The sequence below is a fragment of the Genypterus blacodes genome, unplaced genomic scaffold (genome assembly GCF_046128005.1).
Source record: "Genypterus blacodes isolate CSIRO-AG114 ecotype Tasmania unplaced genomic scaffold, CSIRO-AGI_Gbla_v1 ptg000076l_1, whole genome shotgun sequence".
In the NCBI taxonomy this organism is placed as follows: domain Eukaryota; kingdom Metazoa; phylum Chordata; class Actinopteri; order Ophidiiformes; family Ophidiidae; genus Genypterus; species Genypterus blacodes.
The window spans coordinates 2,395,241-2,415,976 of NW_027466885.1; the positions used below are offsets into that span (position 1 = coordinate 2,395,241).

At 40.1% G+C, this 20,736-nt stretch overlaps 2 protein-coding genes across 2 annotated transcripts; one reads left to right on the forward strand and one right to left on the reverse strand.

The window, feature by feature from the left end:
• Positions 1 to 829: 829 nt before the first annotated feature.
• On the reverse strand, positions 830 to 5,059 carry LOC143006889 (GTP-binding protein Rheb-like). The gene is made up of 8 exons (XM_076158231.1): positions 4,951 to 5,059; positions 4,497 to 4,568; positions 3,467 to 3,534; positions 3,248 to 3,330; positions 2,691 to 2,747; positions 2,426 to 2,473; positions 2,051 to 2,132; positions 830 to 1,821 (listed from the first exon to the last, which is right to left on the reverse strand). The coding sequence occupies exons 1-8, from the start codon at positions 5,000 to 5,002 to the stop codon at positions 1,729 to 1,731; spliced, it is 555 nt and encodes a 184-aa protein (XP_076014346.1). The 5' UTR covers positions 5,003 to 5,059; the 3' UTR covers positions 830 to 1,728.
• A 420-nt stretch (positions 5,060 to 5,479) lies between these two features.
• On the forward strand, positions 5,480 to 11,748 carry eci2 (enoyl-CoA delta isomerase 2). Its single transcript, XM_076158269.1, has 11 exons — positions 5,480 to 5,634; positions 6,565 to 6,626; positions 6,791 to 6,894; positions 7,168 to 7,266; positions 7,468 to 7,659; positions 8,005 to 8,074; positions 8,241 to 8,343; positions 8,608 to 8,728; positions 8,964 to 9,053; positions 9,184 to 9,327; positions 10,267 to 11,748. Exons 1-11 carry the CDS (start codon positions 5,579 to 5,581, stop codon positions 10,420 to 10,422), a joined length of 1,197 nt encoding a protein of 398 aa, XP_076014384.1. The 5' UTR covers positions 5,480 to 5,578; the 3' UTR covers positions 10,423 to 11,748.
• Positions 11,749 to 20,736: the final 8,988 nt, after the last annotated feature.

Consider the following 20,736-nt stretch of genomic DNA (forward strand, 5'->3'; position numbering starts at 1 on the left):
CCACTACAGTAATACCTGAAAATATTAATTAAATTTTTAGTACATTACAAAGCACCAAGTACACACAGTGAAAGTCTGTATTTAGTGTTGATCCACTATCCACTAAACCAATATTCACTTTTTTTAGTGAGTACTCACTGTTGCTATAACCCACATTGAACACACTGTGGAGTCAATGCTTCTGCTGTAGAAGACCAACCGTTCCAGCAGGAGCAGTCATGCAGCCAGTGTGACGCTGTGTGAAGTGCAGATTTGCTGTAGCGAGCACAGCTACCCAGTGATGCAAATACAGTTCATATTTCCATGCAATATTATTTTTTCCACTTAGCTTTGCTTTCTGCAGTAGGAGTATTGAACTGAAGCAACTACCTGCATAGAATGTATTCTGAGGCCTTCATTGAGGGGTACTGGTGTACTGATGTGTGTGGTAAAATGCTCAGTCAGTCTGAATATACTTTGAAATGGTATCATTGCACCAATATGTTAATATAAGACAAACCCGACAAGGCCTTTCCCCCCCAAGTTCAGCATATAGCAGCCAGGCAGAACGCAGATAGAGAAGCTCATGCTACACTGCAGTGTTCACGTTTGTAGGAGCAAACAGCACACATTTATGCGCTGCCTCATAGCTGTGCATGTACAAGAGGAAGCAGAATTAAATGAGGAAAACTCATACGCCTTAGATGAGTTTGACTCTACAAAATGATTTATCAGAGGGAAGGATTTAGTTGCCAGGCAAAATCAAAACATGAGAGCATCTGAGGCTTTATTGTCATCAACTTCAATAAAGACATTTAGCCAAACAATAGAACACAATTTTATAGAACACAATTTTAATGAGACAATATTAAAAACAAATATTTCTCTTTGTCATATAAAAAGAATTTTTAAATAAATATAAGGGGGTAGCAGCAGTTATCTTCTGTTTTACACACCAGCTTCAGCTGAACATAATTCAGGATCTGAGCCTGACTGATGTTACTGAGTGATATTTGCTTATAAATGTCATCAGTAAACAGTATATGAGAGAAGATATGAAAAACAAACTCAAGCAATAAATCCCAGAAAGCTGGTTTCAGTGATTTACAGAGGAAAAGTCATCTAGATTAAAACTGCTGGATAGAAATTAAAAAAACAACTTATTTTAGATGTATAGCATAGTGGTTATTTTATAATATACTGTTAAAGTAACGTTTATATGTAAACATACATTAGGAAGAACTAACTTCAACCACTCCTTACTAAGATGATTTGCAGGCTGTAATTTTACACCTCTTTAACCCTTATTGTCCTCATTTCATCTTCTTATAAACATGACACTCTGCATATGTTCCCACATTAAACCTAGACGTGTTGTTTCTGACATGCGACTCCAACAGCAATAGTACATTTCTATCAATCATAATGTAGTTTCAGTATAAAGGGTTTTGAGTTATTTGTGGTACTTTTACTTAAGTGAAGGAATCATTTCACAATTCACAATGGTGTTATAAAACATCGATTGTGAGCTGTGAAGACATTGAGGCATGCAGTTGATCAGGGATTTCACATTCTTACATGTAAATGTAACATGTAAATCAATAAAATCGGCTTTTGCATGATCGCAGAACAGAGAAGTGAACGTATGAAGGCAACATTGTAGCTACGAGTTAAATAGACTTAAATGTTTGTGTGCTCGCTGTTTGCTCGGTCAATCAGCCGCCACATTGGAAGGTGAAGGTCAAGCGGTTACATCATTGAGCAGGATGTACGATCCTGTGGTTGACCTGCCTCCATTTTTTCCAACTCCAGGATCATCCTCCGGAACACCTCCACCACTGTCTGAACACAGGAAGCAGGAAGTTACACTACATGAAGTCTTATAAAAGTCTGACGTCTTTTTACTGCACAGCTTTTGCGGTGGTAAATGAAAAACACATTCAATGACATTAAGATTACATTACAAAATGACTTCAGGCTCCAGAGGGATAATAATGACAATGAACATAAATGATGGTTATGTTTTCAGCATTTCCATTGTTTTCTCCTAGTTCCTGGTTCTCCTGCTCACCTGGTTTTCTTTGGCTGACGACTCCAGGAAGGCGGCGTTCCAGGACTCAGCCAGAGCCTTTCCCGCCTCAAAACTGATGACTCTGACGTCACAACAACAAACAACAACAGGTCTGTGATGTTCAATACCTGAGGATGTCCACCTCTGATCAATCCCTCCAGCTTTACGTGATACAGCAATCTTTACGCAAATACGGCAGTATTCAATGCAAATCAACAAAGCGCAACTTTTTGTTGCAATGCTGCCTTATTTCAGACCATTTTACTTCCTCATGGAGCAGACAAGTGGACACTGCCACAAAGAACAAACTGTTGCTGTGTGTGTGTGTGTGTGTGTGTGTGTGTGTGTGTTTGTGTGTGTACTGAAATGACATACCTCTCCATGTGCAAGTCTTTCTTGTTCCCTACAAGAATAATTGGTACTCTAGAGAGAAAGAGAGAGAGACAGAGGGGGGGGGGACAGAGAGAGAGAGAGAGAGAGAGAGAGAGAGAGAGAGAGAGAGAGAGAGAGAGAGAGAGGTATTTCAGATTATCGCATTTTAAGACAGTATATAGTAGTTGTGAGATGTTTGGAAAGTTCATGATGTTAGAATGTTTGTATGTTTGCTTGTGTGTACATGTGTGTGTTGGAGGGTACATACTGGACGTTTCCCACCATGTCCAGCAGCTTCTCATGGATCACTCTGACCACCCCGAAACTACAAACAAGGAACACCTGTTACACTGTGTTTGGTCTGTATGATAGGTCTATCTATCTATCTATCTATCTATCTATCTATCTATCTATCTATCTATCTATCTATCTATCTATCTATCTATCTATCTATCTATCTATCATACAGACCAAACACATAATGAGCCCCCAGTTAATCACCATGGAAACAGGTCAACAGTCTTAATGAGATTTGCTGACAGAAAGAAACCCACACTTCATATAGCTAGTTGACACTGTAAACTGGTTACTGTGTAACCATAGAAACAAGTTAATCAGGTTAATAACAAACCAGCAGTGTTTACATGTGTCACAGTTTCCTCAGGCCCACAAACGGATGACATAACTCTTTTTTTTTGTGTAATTCACACTAGTTAGGGTTACTAGGGTGAGGTTTAAAGCTGAGCAAAACACAATAGTGAACATAAAGGTTAATAGTCATGAGTTCAGTAGTCAGAGTTGGACAGTGGAAAAGTGAGATAGGACCTTTTATTAGACGTGACAGAATACAGGAGGATGTAGCCGTCTACGTCAATGGTATAGCTCTGAGGGAAGATGGAGTATTCATCCTAAAACACACACACACACACACACACACACACACACACACACACACACACACACGTTTTGTTTAGTTTTAGTTTATTGTAAATTTGTAAAGTTGTCAAACTGCAGCAATGAGAGGCGGTGTTACTGTGACCTCACCTGACCAGCAGTGTCCACCAGCTGTAGGTTATATTCCTGACCATTTACTGTTATCGTCTTAGTAAATGCTAGCAAAGAGAGAGAGAGAGAGAGAGAGAGAGTGAGAGAGAGAGAGAGAGAGAGAGAGAGAGAGAGAGAGAGAGAGAGTGAGAGAGAGAGAGAGAGAGAACATAACACATCTCCAAATATGTATAATAAATAGATTTCACATCATTAAAAATAAAAGCATTATAATTCAATAAATATTTCAACGTTATTTCATTTAAATAAAATTAATCAAGATATGTTAAATTAAATGAATCATAAACACACCACACACACACACATCACATATGAGTGATTGACTGGTGCAAATGATTTAGTTCAAATCCAATAGTAAAATAACATGTGCATTTCAAAATAATGTATAGATGTGTATATAAGAAATATTAACCTAAAGCAGTGGTTCTCAAAGTGGGGGGCGACAATGGACGTTCCCGGTTCCCGATTTTGCGCGCCGGCGCCCCCCTGTGGGACGATATTAAACCCGGCACCAGTTTTGCGCGCCCGGGAACGTGACGGACACCACGTTTCTGCTTTTATATTATTTCCGGCCACCGGGACTAACGTCCGGTACCACCAGAGGGTCTGGCGCCCCCTGTAACCCCTCTGTAACCAGAGGTTTCAGGGGGAGTTACAGGGGGCGCCAGACGATACGATCTATAAAAGGGGGGCGCGAAAGAAAAAGTTTGAGAACCACTGACCTAAAGTGTTTAACTGAAATATAACATATTCAAAAATTAAAAGTATATTCCAAAATAGAAAAATGTTATGATGCAATCCTGTGTGGAATACAATAATTGATAATGATAATGCGCCATTAGAGTCAGGTGGACAGTCATAATCTGTATTGATTGGCTGATTACACACACACACACACACACACACACACACACACACACACACACACACACACACACACACACACACACACACACACAAGTACATATACACACACACAAGTACATATACACACGCACACAAAACTTACTGTTTTCTATGGTAGGATCATAGGAGTCAACAAACTGCCCTTCCACAAACTGGATGGTGAGGGAAGACTTCCCTGGAAACAAACAAACACGCACACACGTTAATTCAGTTAGTTCCTTCCTGTCTCTTGCACGCTGCCATGATGCTCTGAGATGCAACATCAGGACCTCAGGCTTGTCATGCCACACCTGCTGCACATGGCGATTGGCTGGTCACTAACCAATCACAACATTCAAACGACTATGGTTGTAATATGTACGTAGGCTTTGACTTTAACTTTACTATAAACATCAATAACATGAAATACACACCCCAACAAGTTGACGGGTTGGTTTAGCTCGTGGTTTCATATAAATGGTAGTGAATGTCAATTCACGTGGAGGACGAGCCACAAAGCGAGTCATGGCTCTAAGTTGATATGGAGCAGTTCTCCGATGTTATGTCGAGCCACTTACCCACTGACCTGTATCCCAGCACACAGAGTTTTCGGGATTTTGGCTGCGGCATGGTCTTATTTCAAGCATCGACATGGATAGATGGAGCAGCAGAGCCCCTGCATCATCATCACTCCCTGAAGGAGCACAAGCAAGGCAGGCTGCATGATGCATAAGTGCTCCGCGCTGATTGGTCACGTATACGACAAGAGGTGGGGTTTGGCGGGGTTTTGTGGTAAACGCGTGCTTTGATTGGGTAGAGTTGCGGCGCCGTGTCGCGTGCCTCAGCCAGTCCTTGTCGGAGCTCGCGCTGCTTGGGCAAATCAGATCCTGAGGAGCTGTCGACCCCTGACCAAGCAACACAAATACCGGAAGTCCTTCATTCCCTCTGACATAATCGCATATTAACAAACGGCGAATAATTAATAAATGATGCAACAATGGACAATGAACTCTGTCACATATGCAACCCTGCAACCTGTATTTTATTGTGTTTCATTATGTTTACATGTACTGTATCGCGTAGTCGCGTCTAAGATGTATTTCTGTCAATAAAGTTTTCTGAATCTGAATCTGCTAACTTTCATGCTAGTACAAACACACACACAAACTCATTCTCTGTACTTTGAGCCCAGTACGCGTTTTTTAAATGGCCGGAGTCGCCTTGAAAAGCTGCGGTCCGTGGCGTTTTGTCAAATTAGCAAGGTAAGAAAAGAAAACATTGAGTATGGTTGGTGGTAATGTTGTTACTGAAGCACTTGACGCGTGTGTCGATGATTTGACATTAAAGAGGTCAGTAAAAAGAACAACTTGTTTGTGTAGTTGCTAATTAGCTTTGGAAAGTTAGCACCCACATAAATTTGCTTTAAACTTGAAAGAGTTTGTATAAATCTCAAACGCGACCTCAAACCGTGTTTAGACATTGAACGATACCCCAGTCCAGGAATGACTAGCCTTATGGGGAAGCATATCTGGACTCATAATTTGGATAAATCTTATAATTAGAAGTTTTCACAGATATGAAATAGGGTGCAGTCAATTGTCTGGATTGTAAATTCAGTCAACATTTAACTTGCTTGCAGGCTAAACAATAGACACAACGAAGAGAATAATTGATAAAAAGGTATTCTTTTATGGAAAATTTGGAAAGCAAGTGATCATTTCAAATTGCCCATAACGCTGATAATGTTTTAATCTGTCAGTGGTTGTCATGTCAACAGCACCACAGTGGTATGGAGTAGCAGGGGTAGCAGAGTTAGCTGTGTGACCTTTGCTCTAGATTCTCAGCAGTGAGGTGACCTGACAGACACAGACCATAGGAGGCCTACTGAGACCACCAAGTGGAAATATAGACTAGATAGAGGTGACAGAAAAGCTATGGTTACAATGTCACACATCAAGTCATATTTATTTCTATTCAGATTATAATTCCCTGCTGTTTAAAAATATCAAAGTGTGCAGATATTGCATGACTTTAAGGCATAAAACAAGCTGTGTGATGACAAATATCAAGACAAATGATAAATGAAGGGTCATAGCAATTGACCACAGCAGAAGTTGCATGTCTGTTTCATAGTTTGTCTCTAATAGTCGTGTTTTTTTTTTGTGTGTCCCTATCATCTCTTCCTCCACCAGATCTGTCAGATTCTCCAGCATTCCCAGTCTAGGGTTTCACACCGCAGCCTCTCCAATGATGGGTGAGTCTGCGTTCAGTCACAACAAGAACAAATACAGTCTGTGGTTGTTGGGGGGGGTTTGGGGTTTGGAGGTTTTCCTTGCCTTGACTCAATGATTAAATCTGTAGGATTGGAGTCAAATAAGTCTTCTTGTGAGCAATATCTCTATAATATTTAAAATTCAGGTCGGACTGTAGCCGAGTTTGACCAGGCGAAGAACATGATGTCCACTCTAAAAAACGATCCAGGAAATGAGGCGAAACTGAAGATCTACGGTCTCTTCAAACAGGTACCAATACAGATTTTCTTCTGCTCGACCACAAAACTCTTTGCTCAAGCAGGGATCTGACTGCTCACACAAATTGCCTCCAAATGATCATTTCATTAGTCAAAATGAAAGCCTGTTGCTATTGGTGGAGGTGTTTTGGCAGGGTTGTAAAAATGCATGCTCTGTGTGCCAGCAGAGCTTTGAGCAGGCAGAGGCAAATGGTGTGAACAGACAGGTTCAAAAATCTTCCTCCAGTAGTCGACCCTAACCCTTAACCCTACCTCCCTCTTGCAGGCTACTCAGGGTCCCTGTAACACGCCCAAACCAGGAATGCTGGACTTTATCAACAAGGCCAAATGGGACGCATGGAAATCTCTTGGAACCATATCACAGGTAAACCTACCCTTAAATCCAGGACTGTACTTGAGTTGGGTCTGATACAATTAAGAATGTAAAAGAAAATCACACGTAAATTCCCTTAGAATGATATCAATATAAAACACTTAAATACGATTAAAGCCCCATAAAGTAATAAATGATACAAATCTAAATCTAAAAAGATGTAATAATTCAACGAGTGTTTGTGACAACCAGGATGAAGCCAGAGAGCGCTACTGTGACGTGATTGGCTCCCTGCTGGCAGCCGAAGGTGGAGGTTCTGCCCAGGTGGCTGCAGAGCCTGCTCGGAGCGGAGCCAGCTACGACTCACTACTGGTCACCACTGAGAATAATATCACCACCATCACACTGAACCGACCCGCCAAGAAAAACGCCATCACCACCCAGGTAAGAAGAACTCAAGTTCTGGGTAAAACTGTCAGTACCACGGGGAGGAAATACTCCATTACATTGAACTTGTAAGGAAATAGGACTTAAGTTCCAAGTCTGAAGCTGAGACACTATAGCTGCAGTTACTCTACTGTCAGGGGAAACTCTCCCTTGTATACGACTCACCTGAGAGGAGCTCAAGGCCTCAGGTAAGTCTGAGGCCTGAATACATGGATGTGCAATTTTGGTGTTAACGCCAAGTTATAGTTTAGAGCTATCTGGCCAAAGATGATGATGTCATATCAGCTGTGGCTTCCGCCCTTTATAACCTTCATGTGTTTTTCTGTATTAAATCTTTTTTAGATGTACAGAGACATAATAAGCGCACTGGGTGATGCGGCTAAAGACAACTCGGTCATCACTGTGATTACAGGTACACACACACACACACACACACACACACACAGGTTCACACACGCACACACACAATCCAGTTGTTATGAGTTAACTGCCCCGCAAAGGCTTTACTCTTGATATAGGATTAGATTTTCATTAGGAGTTTGCTTTTACTGTTTTTCACACACACCCTGTGATTGCAGGTGCTGGTGATTTTTACTGCAGCGGAAACGACCTGTCCAACTTCACAAAGATTCCAGAGGCAGGAATCCAACAGATGGCAAAAGATGCTGGAGAACTGCTCAGGTGATCACTAGTTGGGGATTGTGAGCGATTGGGAATCAACCACTTTAATTTCTCCTTGTCAATTTGACAGAAAATACAGACTCTGATGGACACATAATAGAATATACACACACAAATACTAGTTACTTGATTAGGTGGATTCAAACCTTCCAATCCTGTTCTAACTCTTATAAACTCTTATACAGTTTTCATGTCCTGTTTTATAACCTGTGCTCTATTTGAAGGTCTGTGTTGGCAGATTAACTAACTGACTTTTTTCTTCAGGGATTATGTGAAGGCCTACATTGACTTCCCAAAGCCACTGGTTGCTGTGGTGAATGGACCAGCTGTAGGAATCTCGGTCACAGTGTTAGGACTCTTTGACCTGGTCTACTCTACAGACAGAGTAAACACTCACTCACTCACTCACTCACTCACTCACTCACTCACTCACTCACTCGTAAATCGGCATAAAATGCAGCTGGACATTGATCGCTGCCCCTCTTCTGAGTCTAAACAAATACGGGTACAATAAGTTTCAAAGGTTATTAGCAGCCCATCTGTGTGTGCATGGGACATATTTAGGTAAATTGCTGCCATTTTCATATATTAATTTTCTCTCTCTCTCTCCTCTCCTCTAGGCGACCTTTCACACTCCCTTCAGTCAGTTAGGTCAAAGTGCTGAAGGCTGCTCCTCCTACACCTTCCCCAAAATAATGGGCAACGTTAAGGTAAACAGTAGACCAATCCAATCTTTTCATCTGTTTATTTACACATCTATTACCACTCAAATAGAAAATGGTGCATTCATCTTTTTTAATGCCTCCCCTCCACTCCCTGTCCACCTCTTCCTGTCTCTAGGCCAGCGAGATGCTGTTGTTTAACAAGAAGCTCACAGCTGTTCAGGCCTGTGAACTCGGTTTGGTCACTGAGGTTTTTCCAGAGAGCAGCTTCCAGTCCGAGGTCTGGCCCAGACTAAAGGCGTACGCCAAGCTACCTCCCAATGTAAATACACACAGCACACACATTCTTCTAACTTTTGTCAAGCACACATACGAGTCATTTGTATTTGTATTCATTAGGGAACCTCTGACCTGAGCTCTTCAGTGGCTCCTTTTGAGTTCAGTCAGTGGGCATCTGGGTGTTTCTATGCTGATGGAAATCCTGGAGAAGTCATTGAATGCGTTTCCCTTAATATGTCTAGAAAAGGTTGTTATAGTGAAATATTCCAAAGGGTTTGTAAAAGGTTGCTTTGATATTGTCCTTCAGTATTCTTGCACAATAATGGATTTTCCTAACATTCGCTCGAGTTATCATCACACATCAACAGCTGGTTATCTGCTGAATAATAAAAACAAAGGCTAAGAAGTTGAAGTTGATTTTTAGTGTTTCATTCCACACAAGTTTAGTTTGGAATGTGACTTTTACAGCCACTATGACGTTACTCACTACATCAGGAAAGTAATTGAACAATTCTGGAATTTCTTTTGATAATAAGCACAGAAACCCTGCTGTTTATCACCAGATTAACTTTTAAAATTTTTCTAGGGCTCATAATTGCACAGCTGTGTCCAAACACACCTGCAGCCTGTTTTCATTCCTTGCATTTTTTCCTCCTGCTTTATTTAATAACATTGATTGATTTATATTCAATGATGCGTAACTAACAAAATAGCAGTCCCGTACAATACCACATGTAGTTGAAAATTGACACTGGAATGTTGGAATGTGGAATGCACCCTATGTGCTACAGCTTGGGAATATACCACCTTGTTGCAGCAACTCAAGGGAATCTTACAAACACTGCCACCTAGTGGAAATGAAAGTAAGCACATTTGCATCTCTTCCAGGATAAAGTGCACTTAACTGAAAAACTGCAAATAAGTTGATTCCCTCATCATTAATCTCTTTCTTTCTCACTCTCTCTCACCCTTCTTCTTTCAGTCCCTCACTTTGTCCAAGCAGCTGATCTGGTCCACAGAGAAGGAACGCCTTCATGCCGTGAACGACGCTGAGGTTGAGCTGCTGGTCGAACGATGGACGTCAGACGAGTGTATCAACGCCATCATGAACTTCTTCTCGTCCAAGTCTAAACTCTGAACACGTGTGAGTGTTTGTGTGTGTGTGTGAGACAGAGAGACCATCAAAGAGGGAGCAGTTTAGGATACATATAAAACATGTAAAAATGGAAATGTGTTACTTTCCTTCCAGTAATGTTTATGACTGCACCAGGTAAACATTTCACATCAGCTGACTTTTTTTCTAATTATCAGGACAAATTCTAATAATTTCTGTAATTTTAGAATTTGAATATTTATAGATGTTGAACATATTGACATTGGCATTTTGATTAGATTTCTAGTAAAACATGAAATGATGTTGGTTCTATAAACTTAAGTTTTATATTGAAGGGGGAAATTCAGCCACTAGAGAAGAAAGAAAAATTCAAAATATATTCTGAATATTTTGAGGCAAAAAAGGTTTGCAATCATGACATTAAACCCTAAACTAGAAAAGCAATGCATAAAAAGCCTTCAGTGATTGTTACTCAGTGAAGCTATAGTCTCTTAAGAGCCAAACTGTATCACGTATCAGGAAGGACTGAGAATACAGTCAACCCTTGTATTCAACCCTTCATCTGAATGACTGAAGGATTGAAGGACATAAAGGACTGAGACATGACCTGTGCAGACTTTGTTTCTGTGAGTGCATGTGTGCAGGAAACATACACCTCAAACAAATGGCCATAGTTCAAAAACCACAACTACAGCAAAGCCTCTGCTGTCTTTTACAGGAAACTGCTCCAACATACTGACAAATGTTTAACATCTTCAGATTATTAACAGCACATTTATATTAATGGACAATTAAAATCAGCTTAAATATGCCTGGGGTTAAGTAAAAGAACACTGATTAAAAGGTTTAATGCTGAGAGAATAAAGTTGTTATGAACTGTGACTTTGTAGAATTCAATGGATCTTAAATTGTGGTTTGAACCCTAATTCCTTTTGAAACTAAAACAGATTGTATAGTCTGAAACTATTGTATAGTCCGAACACAAGTTCACACAACTAGTTGTTTGTTCACACAACAAGAATTCTCAATTCATCTCTATGTTGGAATATTTAGAATGACTTTATTGGTAAGTGACTCTCCTTTTCTCGAATTCAAATTTGTGCCATTGCTATGAGTTTTTTCTGTTATCGTAGGTCTTTATGTCAAAACAGTGACTTGACTGGTTCTGATTTGTTTTTCAATTAACTCCCTGTTTGTTTAAGGAATATGTACTTTGGCTCACATCAATTGTTTTAGTGTGAACAATGTCTGTGCCTTTAACTCTAATGTCTTGGCTCTGATTTCACCCTGTCATTGATCTTTGTTCTTCTCTACGTTCAAATTAATAAATCAGATTTTCTAAAACTGTAATAGGACCAAATTATTTGTTTTGTGTCTCAGATGAAATATCAAACAACTGCTTTTGTCTTCTTCAAACAACCGATTAAGGAGCCCTAAATAATATTTAAGGATGTTTTAAAAACGATTTTGTACTTTTGTCACACTATTGGTAAAATTGTTTTTCTAATTACTTTTCTAAAATAATCATCACATAAATAAGATTGGGCAGGAATTAGACCAAATGTACCAAGAATACTTGTTGCTCCATCCACAGTTCCACTTTGCTCCACCAGATGGCCATCTACACCGAAGCACTCATGAAACCTCTCAATAATATTTCCCTTATCCATTTTTTCACAAGTTATTGTGAAAGTCTGAGTTGTTTTATTTGAGCAAACTTAGTTATTTTTCTTTCATTCCTGGTTTTTAGTTTATTCTTTTTTCCTTGCCCTGTATTTGAACTCTTTCCTGTTTACACATTATCATTGACATATTTCCTTGAATGTATTGTGTGTTTGTTACTTGTGGTTATTCAGTCTCATATTTTTCATCTTGTATAAAACAGTTAGACCAACTTCTCACATCATTCAGCTTCAGAAAGCCCTCATGCCTCTGCACTCTGCTCTTGACTTGCAGAAGAGGGAAAATTGAACTGCTGTACTTCCAGAAAACCACAATCATTTCAGTTTATTTATGATGTGCATACATTTGACCTGAAATATTTCAGATCCTCAAGCTCCTCAGAGGATGGAACACTGAAACCAAATGTTTAACTGAGCCGAATCCCTGCAGGCACCTGAATCCACCATGAAACCAGATCCAGCGCGACCAAGGTACCTGTCAGCGAACAAAACAAGCTTTGTGTGTTACTGTAATAACGGACACATTCCTGCAAGCAAGGCTTTCACACTTTCATACTGTGCCAAACAAAACCCAGCACATGTTAATGTGGTCCTTCACTCTTGAGGGTAAAGAAAATTGAATTAATAAATCGTTTAAAATGAATATTAAGTACAGTAAATAAGCAGATTAAATACAAAAAAGAAACAAGGTCATTCAAATATTAAGATAATTACCATGGGGATAATGAGAGTGACCAAATTTAAGTGTAAAGGTCTGTGTATGTGTCCTAAAATAACATTAAATACACTTTTTGAGTGGCTCACACTAAAAACAAGTGGTACATACTGTTCAGATGAAACTTATCGCTATATTTTTTGCTAAATTTTGATTGAAGAGGAACATTTACTGAGATCATAGTTTATGAATAATTATGCTTTTGGACATGGATCATGCTTGCCTTTTTGTGGATCTGCTCCAGCTTTTATTGGTCTCACAGTCAGTGTGTGGCCTGTTCAGGCTTCACGTGTTTGGACTTGAACTGAAATAATATAAAACCCACTGCCAAGACTGCACTTTTACCATCGACTCATCCCCTTCCTTCTTCTTTTTCCTCTCAACTCACCACCCTGTTTATTTATTTTTTCTCTCTTTCAATCCACCCACTTTCTTCCAGTTTCCCCTACTGGAACTTACTTATTTTGTCACACCTCAAACTCATGAAATGACTATTGAGGAAATGCGTTCTATAGATTATTTATTGCCCATAAACACACATTTATCTCGTAACATTCGGCTTCTAAAATTCAGCAAATTATCTCAGAACTAGCTTTTCGGGTTTCTCTTCCATCCACCACAGGATGACTTCTAACTCTGTAAATTTCTTCCTAGATCACTTCTGAAACTAATAAAGTGTTCACACAATGCCAGTGAATATTTCAAGAGAATTTTACCAGGACTCACAGGAAGTTGGTCTGTATTAAAGAGGCCAGGAAATACAGAGCTGATGTGTAATTTAGGCCACCTGGCAGAGCAGAACTTTGCCAGCACAAAACCGATGGCTTCTCCAACATCAACTGATGTTGTGGTTATTACGAGAAACGAGACAATTATGTACTATATATAGTATATTAACTAAATATATACAACTCAGACTGTACCTTTAAATGTTGATGAGTTTTCCATGTGTTTGATATTTCAGTTTTGTAAAACCTTTGTAGTCCTGGAGTACACATTAAATTCTAGAAAGTTTCCAAAACATCAGTGAATAATGAGAATTATCGGTAATTATTATCGGTATTATTAGTTTTTGAAATGGAACTTTAATTTTCTTTCTGTCTGTCTCTCCTGTGGTTTTGGTGTAACAGTAGATGGGAGTTGCAGTGAGATTTTCCTAAAACTTTTGACGAGTCAATCATGAGCTGGATGATGGACAGATGCTCCCTGAAGGGACCAGTCATCAATCAGCTGCTGTGACAGTGACCTAATAACCAGAGAGAGAGAGGCGGTAAGGAGTTTGGTGTTCTTTCTTTTCAGAAGAAGTTTGTGTGGGATCCAAATGTGACAAACATAAAATTAATACATCTATTGATAAATTAATGCACGGTGCATACACAGAGATATTTACACGAGTTGTTTCAGGTCTAAACACACATATCAGATATGGAAGACTGACAAAAGCAGATATTAGTCTTCACCAAATCTAAACCAGATTGCGCATTGTTTGAAATTTGTGAAATCATCTTTTCCAAACACATCCAAATGGCAGTCTTTATGGGACCTAATCTGATCAATCCACCCTGAACCATAAACTAAGAGACCAAACGGTGTCTCAGCTGAGTTATGAGCAAAGTGTGCACATGGTGAAGAAATTCGCTCTTCATCCTCCATTAGCTGAGCTCTCCATTAGCGGTTGATGGATGGATGTCAGGACGCTAGCACGCCCTCCTGCAGTGGTCCAAGGTCAACAAGTACAAAAAGACGCCCTCACCTGGAAATATTTCAGTGCTCTACCGGATGTTTCCTGTCTTTTGTCTGCTTTGACCATGTCTTCTCATTACCCTCATTACTCTGTCGGTCTGCCTGTCCTTTTTCTTTTCTCGTATCTTCCCCCAGTTTCATCTTCAGTTCATTTCTCTTTCGGAATTCCTTCCTCTTCACCATCTTTTGGGCCCCTTTTTCCTATTTATGGTCATTCACTTTACATCTGTTTATTTTCCTCCAAAAGTCTTCCAGGTAGAAGAACGTTCCTAAATTTGACCACCTGTCACTCCTTCTCACATATATCAAACTAATTTAGAGCCGTTGTTTTAAGTCCATGTAAAATCAAATCAAATCAATCAAGTTGCTTTTATTGAAAACACACACAGTACAACTTAGGTATTTCTCCCATGAGGTGGTTTTCTTCTCTTGAAATCAGGGCGAAGCGTTTCTTAATGCATCGTCATCGAGGTTAGAACTGGACCCATAAGTGGTTTACTGGTCCAAGGGGTTTGGATTTATTGTTTTTGTTGCAGAGTGTGAAGAACTGGTGATCAATGAAGTGAAGACAAATGTTCTTTTCAAATCCTGACATTTATTTATTTTCAATTCAACTTTATTTATATAGTGCTAAATCACCTCAACTTTACATATAGAGTATTTAAGAAACCCAACATTCCCCCACGAGTCAGAAAGGAGAGAGAGAGAGACACACAGAGATAACAACAATAACAGTGATGGAAATATGACTAATGATATTAATGTAAATAGAATGTTTGGGTTTCTAGCAGGACAGGGTCTTCATCTCTACAGGTCAGACGTCCACAAGAACCTGTGAGACGAGAGAGCACAGAAAAGTGCTCAGTGCATGATGGGAAGTCCCCCAGCAGTCTAGGCCTATAGCAGCATAACTAGGGGCTGGTCCAAGCCTGGCTGGCCTGGCCTAATGATAAGCTTTATCAAAAAGGAAAGTTTTCTTAAACATATAGAGGGTGTCTGCCCCCCCAACTGAATCCTGGAGATGGTCCCACAAGAGAGGAGCCTCATAACTGAAGGCTCTGCTTCCCTTTGTACTTTTGGAGATACTTCTTGGAGTGCAGCGTTCTCGTGGGGTATTAGGGTACTATGAGCTCTACAAGGTAGAATGGAGCCTGACCATTAAGGGCTTTGAAAGTGAGGAGAAGGATTTTAGATCTAGATTTGTAGACATTTCCTGAAACTAGTTGAATTGTATTAGAGACAGGTTGAAATAAATGTTTTATTATACCAGATGGCGTTTGGTTTCCATACTAAACTGAGATCTGTCGACTTTAGAAGTCGTGCTTGTGCAGCCTGCAGGAAACCGGCAGTTGAGGAAATGGGGTTCACGCGAGTTCATATATGTTACAGACTCTCATAAAAAAGAGAAAGCTGCAGTATTACACTTCAGACGAGCTCCAGTCAAACATAAACGTGTTTCCGAGCTGCGACTTTTACCCACCAGAGCTGTTCTGACGGTTATTCCCCGTGGACCCAAACGTAGCATTGTCTGGCTTCCTTTGAACATCTTCACCTAGCAGCATCTCGTCTCTCGCTTTGAGGACAAAAAGGGTGTTCATCCTTTATTAACCCTACTTCGCAACTCTCACATCTTACTTCTTACTTCATCATCTGTCATAACAAAATACAATTTGATGAAAAATTCTGGTCTGTGCATCACTTTTTTTGTCATAAAAAATGAAAGCTAGAATTTTGTCTTCTGCTGTTTTGGTTTTCTCTTCCAAATTGAGTTTTTAGAAGGTTAAGAGAAGTACATGAAGGTCTCATAGAGCATTTGAGTAGCTTTGTTTTTGATAATTTGTATGACACAGCACACAGAGTACAGTACATTAGTGCAGTAATTATATACATTGTTTTTCTTTTCTGTTACACTTTATTGTGCTCATGTCTCCCGCTCGGAAAAATGCTGGAATCTTTGGATCTGTAGGGGTCTTGTTGAAGGTGGTTTAAGGTAGCCTGTCCTTATCCTGAGCTGACTTCAGGGATCTGTAAAGGAATATACGCTGAGCTGTGTAAAGTCAATCCACACCCCAGCCCAGGATAATACAGGGGATCATCCAGGGACAGACAGAGAGAGAGAGCACCCAATTTCCCCTAAATCTCAAAGTCTCATCAAACATCAGCATTGGGGACAAAGCGCTGAAGCATCTGACCAATCACGTCTTTGCATTTCCAGGTTGCGTTCCTCCAGGTTTAATGGGGCACAGGATAAAACTTCATAAGAGGGAAAGAAAAAGAAAAGCGGACCCAGACTGACCTGAGCCTGGGAAAGAGAGAGGGAGGAGGAGGATAGAACATAATAGGAAGTCATCAATTCATCCATGAAGGAGAAAAGGTGCGAGAAGAGAGGAACAGAGCAAAGTGATGTGAGAGGAAGACATAATGGTAATATGAATATTATCGTAAATCTTGTGGAAAGAAAGAAAAGAACAGAACAAAGGAAGAGGGAAGGAAGTCAGTATCGGTTTTTCAAGTTAAAGTAAGATTAAGTTTTAGCTTCATGCTGTCCAGCAGAAATATATCTGCAGACTCAACAGGAAATTAATTAACGTCTCAATAATTAATTAGTTTTTATTCAGCACTTAAATAAAGTTAAGAAGAAATCTGTTTTCTCGTGTGGTGTTTTTCAACCGGGGGTGCAGCTTACCTGAGTCATGGAGCAAACCAGCTCACCATACGGCTCATGTTCTGCTTCCATTGAAGGGGAACAACGGGGCAGGCATGGGTTCAAGTCAGTGACGTGTAACGGCAAGTCCATCAGACAGATATAAGTTTATTAAGCATCAAATTTTTACTTACTGAATGTGATATGATTGTATCCTGATTTTTGGGAGTGCTTCTAAATCAGGATGTTTCCCTCTGCAGTACAGCAAACACATTTCTTCTCAATTCAATGTATGTTTTGGCCCTGACACTGCCCCCTGGTGGAGATAGTGTTTAAAACTTTGCGTTTGCGTGCAGGAGTATCTTAAATCAGGAATAATGTGAATAGAACATTTATATTGTGCACTGAATAGCTTCAGATGTACATCTTTGGGTTTTCCCTCAGTTAATCTGTAAAAATTCTTGATTTCCAGATGTCAACCAATCACACCATTTTCTGATTCAAGTTGTATAGTACTTCTGTAATTTTCTAATATTGTCCATCTTTGTATGACCGCACTCACCTGAGGGCACACTTTCCATATTCTCACATCATACTCCAGTCACCACACAGTTCATGCAGCCATCAGATATTCACCTCAGTGCGCCTTGGTATGCAATATGCATGACCGACCTTTACATCCAGTCGACTCTCAGCTCTCAGCTTCTGGAATGGAAATGTACCCTTAGACCAACGAGCGAGTGATGCAGAAAGAAGGCGGGGTGGTATAAGGTGATGTCCCGGCCTGCCGCTTGTCCTCAAATGACGTTTTAGTCAGTGTTAGAAGGACTCAAACATAACACTATACCACTAATCAGGAGGCGTTCTGTGGAGTATCTGGTACCTTTCAGCTTACAGAATGAAAACAGGCCCATCTGTAAAGGTGTTCTGGTTAGAAGTTTTAGGGAACAGCGTGGCCGTAGGTATGGCTGAGTCACATGCTGCAAACAAGGCGGAAAAGTTTCGTATCAGTGTCTACGAACAGGAGATTTTTGCCTCGTCTCTAGAATCAAGAAAAGAAACACTGTGGATGGAGATAATGTTACATGTCATTATCACACCAACATAAGAACATTGAGACTGCTGTTTCATAATAGATTTTTAAAGATGTGATTTGTACACTTCACAAAACAGACACAGCCCATATCCATGTCTGTGTGTATAGCTTATACACCTTGTAAGCAATGATACTGCCAGTGTAAAAGCGGCTGGTCAATTTCAGCAGCTCAATTATAATGATTATATGTCACATCATTACCAAAGGCTGCTAGCAAATAAACTGATGTACTGTCTTTAAAACGAATAGAGGAGTCTTGAAAGGAAATCTCAGGAGGACCTTTCCTATATTCATTCAGACATTTGTGTGTGAGGTCTTGCCCACCTGTGTACAGGCCAGCTCGCTCTCTGTTCCCACCTGCCATGAAATGTGGTCTGGGCATTCATGGTCCTCTGAATGCTTTTGTTTGCGGGATTTCAAAATTAGTCAAGTTTGAGTTTTGGCTGGTTTATGTTTGGGTTAGGTTTGACAGGTTTGGCACGTATAAAATTGCTGAAAATGTCTGAACTCTGGAACACCTTATGTAATCACAAGCAGTTTGATGATACACACTTACCAACACTGAGTGATACTGATGAGGATGTGATGCCCTTTGGCCTCTGGGAGTTGTTACACCAGCACCTTCATAACTTAGTTTTCACGTTTTCTGACTTAATATAAATTCATCAGATTTCCTCCATGTTAGTGCAGGTCTCACTGAGTGATTTATACTTAACATGCATAGCTAAAGCTCATGTTAATATTTCTGTAATGGTCACAGTAGAGGAAAGGGCGGCCTGAGTTGGCCGGTCATTTCGGGTCATACGCGCTACATAAAAAACACTTATTGAAATTCAGAGAAGAGAGACTCGACTCACCCCGGTGTGACTCCTCACTGCAGGCGAAAACCCACTGACCCGGCCGACGAGGAAAATCACTCTTCAGACTGCAGATTGTGCCTTCCTCCTCAGGCATACAGAGGAGGAGTGACTCACTGCAATCACACACATATGCACACAGCTCTTTCAGTCCACTCAGCTTCTGGGTCGCTGATTTTATTGCAGTGTGTTTCCTTTCGGGACAAGGATAAAAGTGTTTTCTGGTATAGATGAACCCGTGATGAAGGAGGAACTCAGATCCTCTAAAACTTTAAATTACTCATTGTTTTCATAATGATTCACAATGAAAGCAACAATTTAATTTAAATCACGTTAAGAACCATAAGAAGCAGGCACTACTTGGTACGTTTATACTAGCACCGTTCTTCTGTTCATTTTGAATATTCACCACTCCTGCTATAAACTTCACACAGTTTTTGGTATAATTTTAATATATGTCTATTTACATTTTGGCTTACAATGCCTGAATCATGAAGAAGAGAATTAATTTCTTTGTTGATGCCACACCCAATTCCGCCTTAGCAGATTCCCCAAATTGTTCTTATCTGGTCTATAGGTGGCGCTACAGCAGCATGATTATTTGCCACTCACGAGTTTGACTCACTTTTTGCACATTTCATCCTTACTGTAATATTCCCAGAACTGATTTAAGTTTTCTCCAAAAATCATGGCCACTATCAACCAATCGGGACGATCGTCTGTCACTGTGTGGATTAAACCTTTTGAAACTTTTGCTGTTATTAAAATGACAAAAGTTTGAAGGCTTGGTGGTGATATTGGATCTCTGAAATCTTTGTGTTTTTTTCCCCCATGACACCTGTGTTGAGTTGGACCTGGGCCGCTGACAGATTACAGTATGAAGCTGATTCTTTCATTAAAGCCAGTGAACCACCTCACCCTGTTTATATTGACTTTCCACTAGTGGCTCTGTCCTCAGCGGGTTCACACCAGGACAAACCTACACACACACACAGTCACACGCGTGCACACGCACACACACACACACACGGCTGCTGTTTGAAGTGGCTGGCGGTGTATGATTTCATTTGTCATTCAGCCTCTGTATTTCTAAGCGAGGCTGCTGCACTATGCATGAGGGACATTTACATTTAACAAAGCTGTTCGACCTACATAGCAAAAATGAGAGTGAGCGAGAGAGGATCGTCTAAAAAAGAGAGAGAGAGTATCTTAGATAAAGAGGGGTAGAAGAGAAAGAAAGAGCAGGGGAGCGGATGAGGGATTTGAGGCTTTCAGTAAGTAGCTGTAGGCTGACTATGAATGTGAAGCGTTTTTTAAGGTACAGAGTTTAAAGAAGTTCACACTGTGAACTGAGATGAACTTCAGCAATGAAAAACATTGTCCTTGTAGATGTAATGTTTACTGAAATAATTAAAATTTCAATCTATCTTTGCTCTGTGGATGGACGGATGTTGGGTTGTTGAACTGCATCAACAGTACATCAAGTGTATAAAAATCAAATCTTAAAGGAAAATATTAACCAGAGGTAATGACGGTGTGAATGGAGCACTGTGCAGACAAAATGGGTTGAGAAATAGATAAACACAAGTTTCCCTCATACA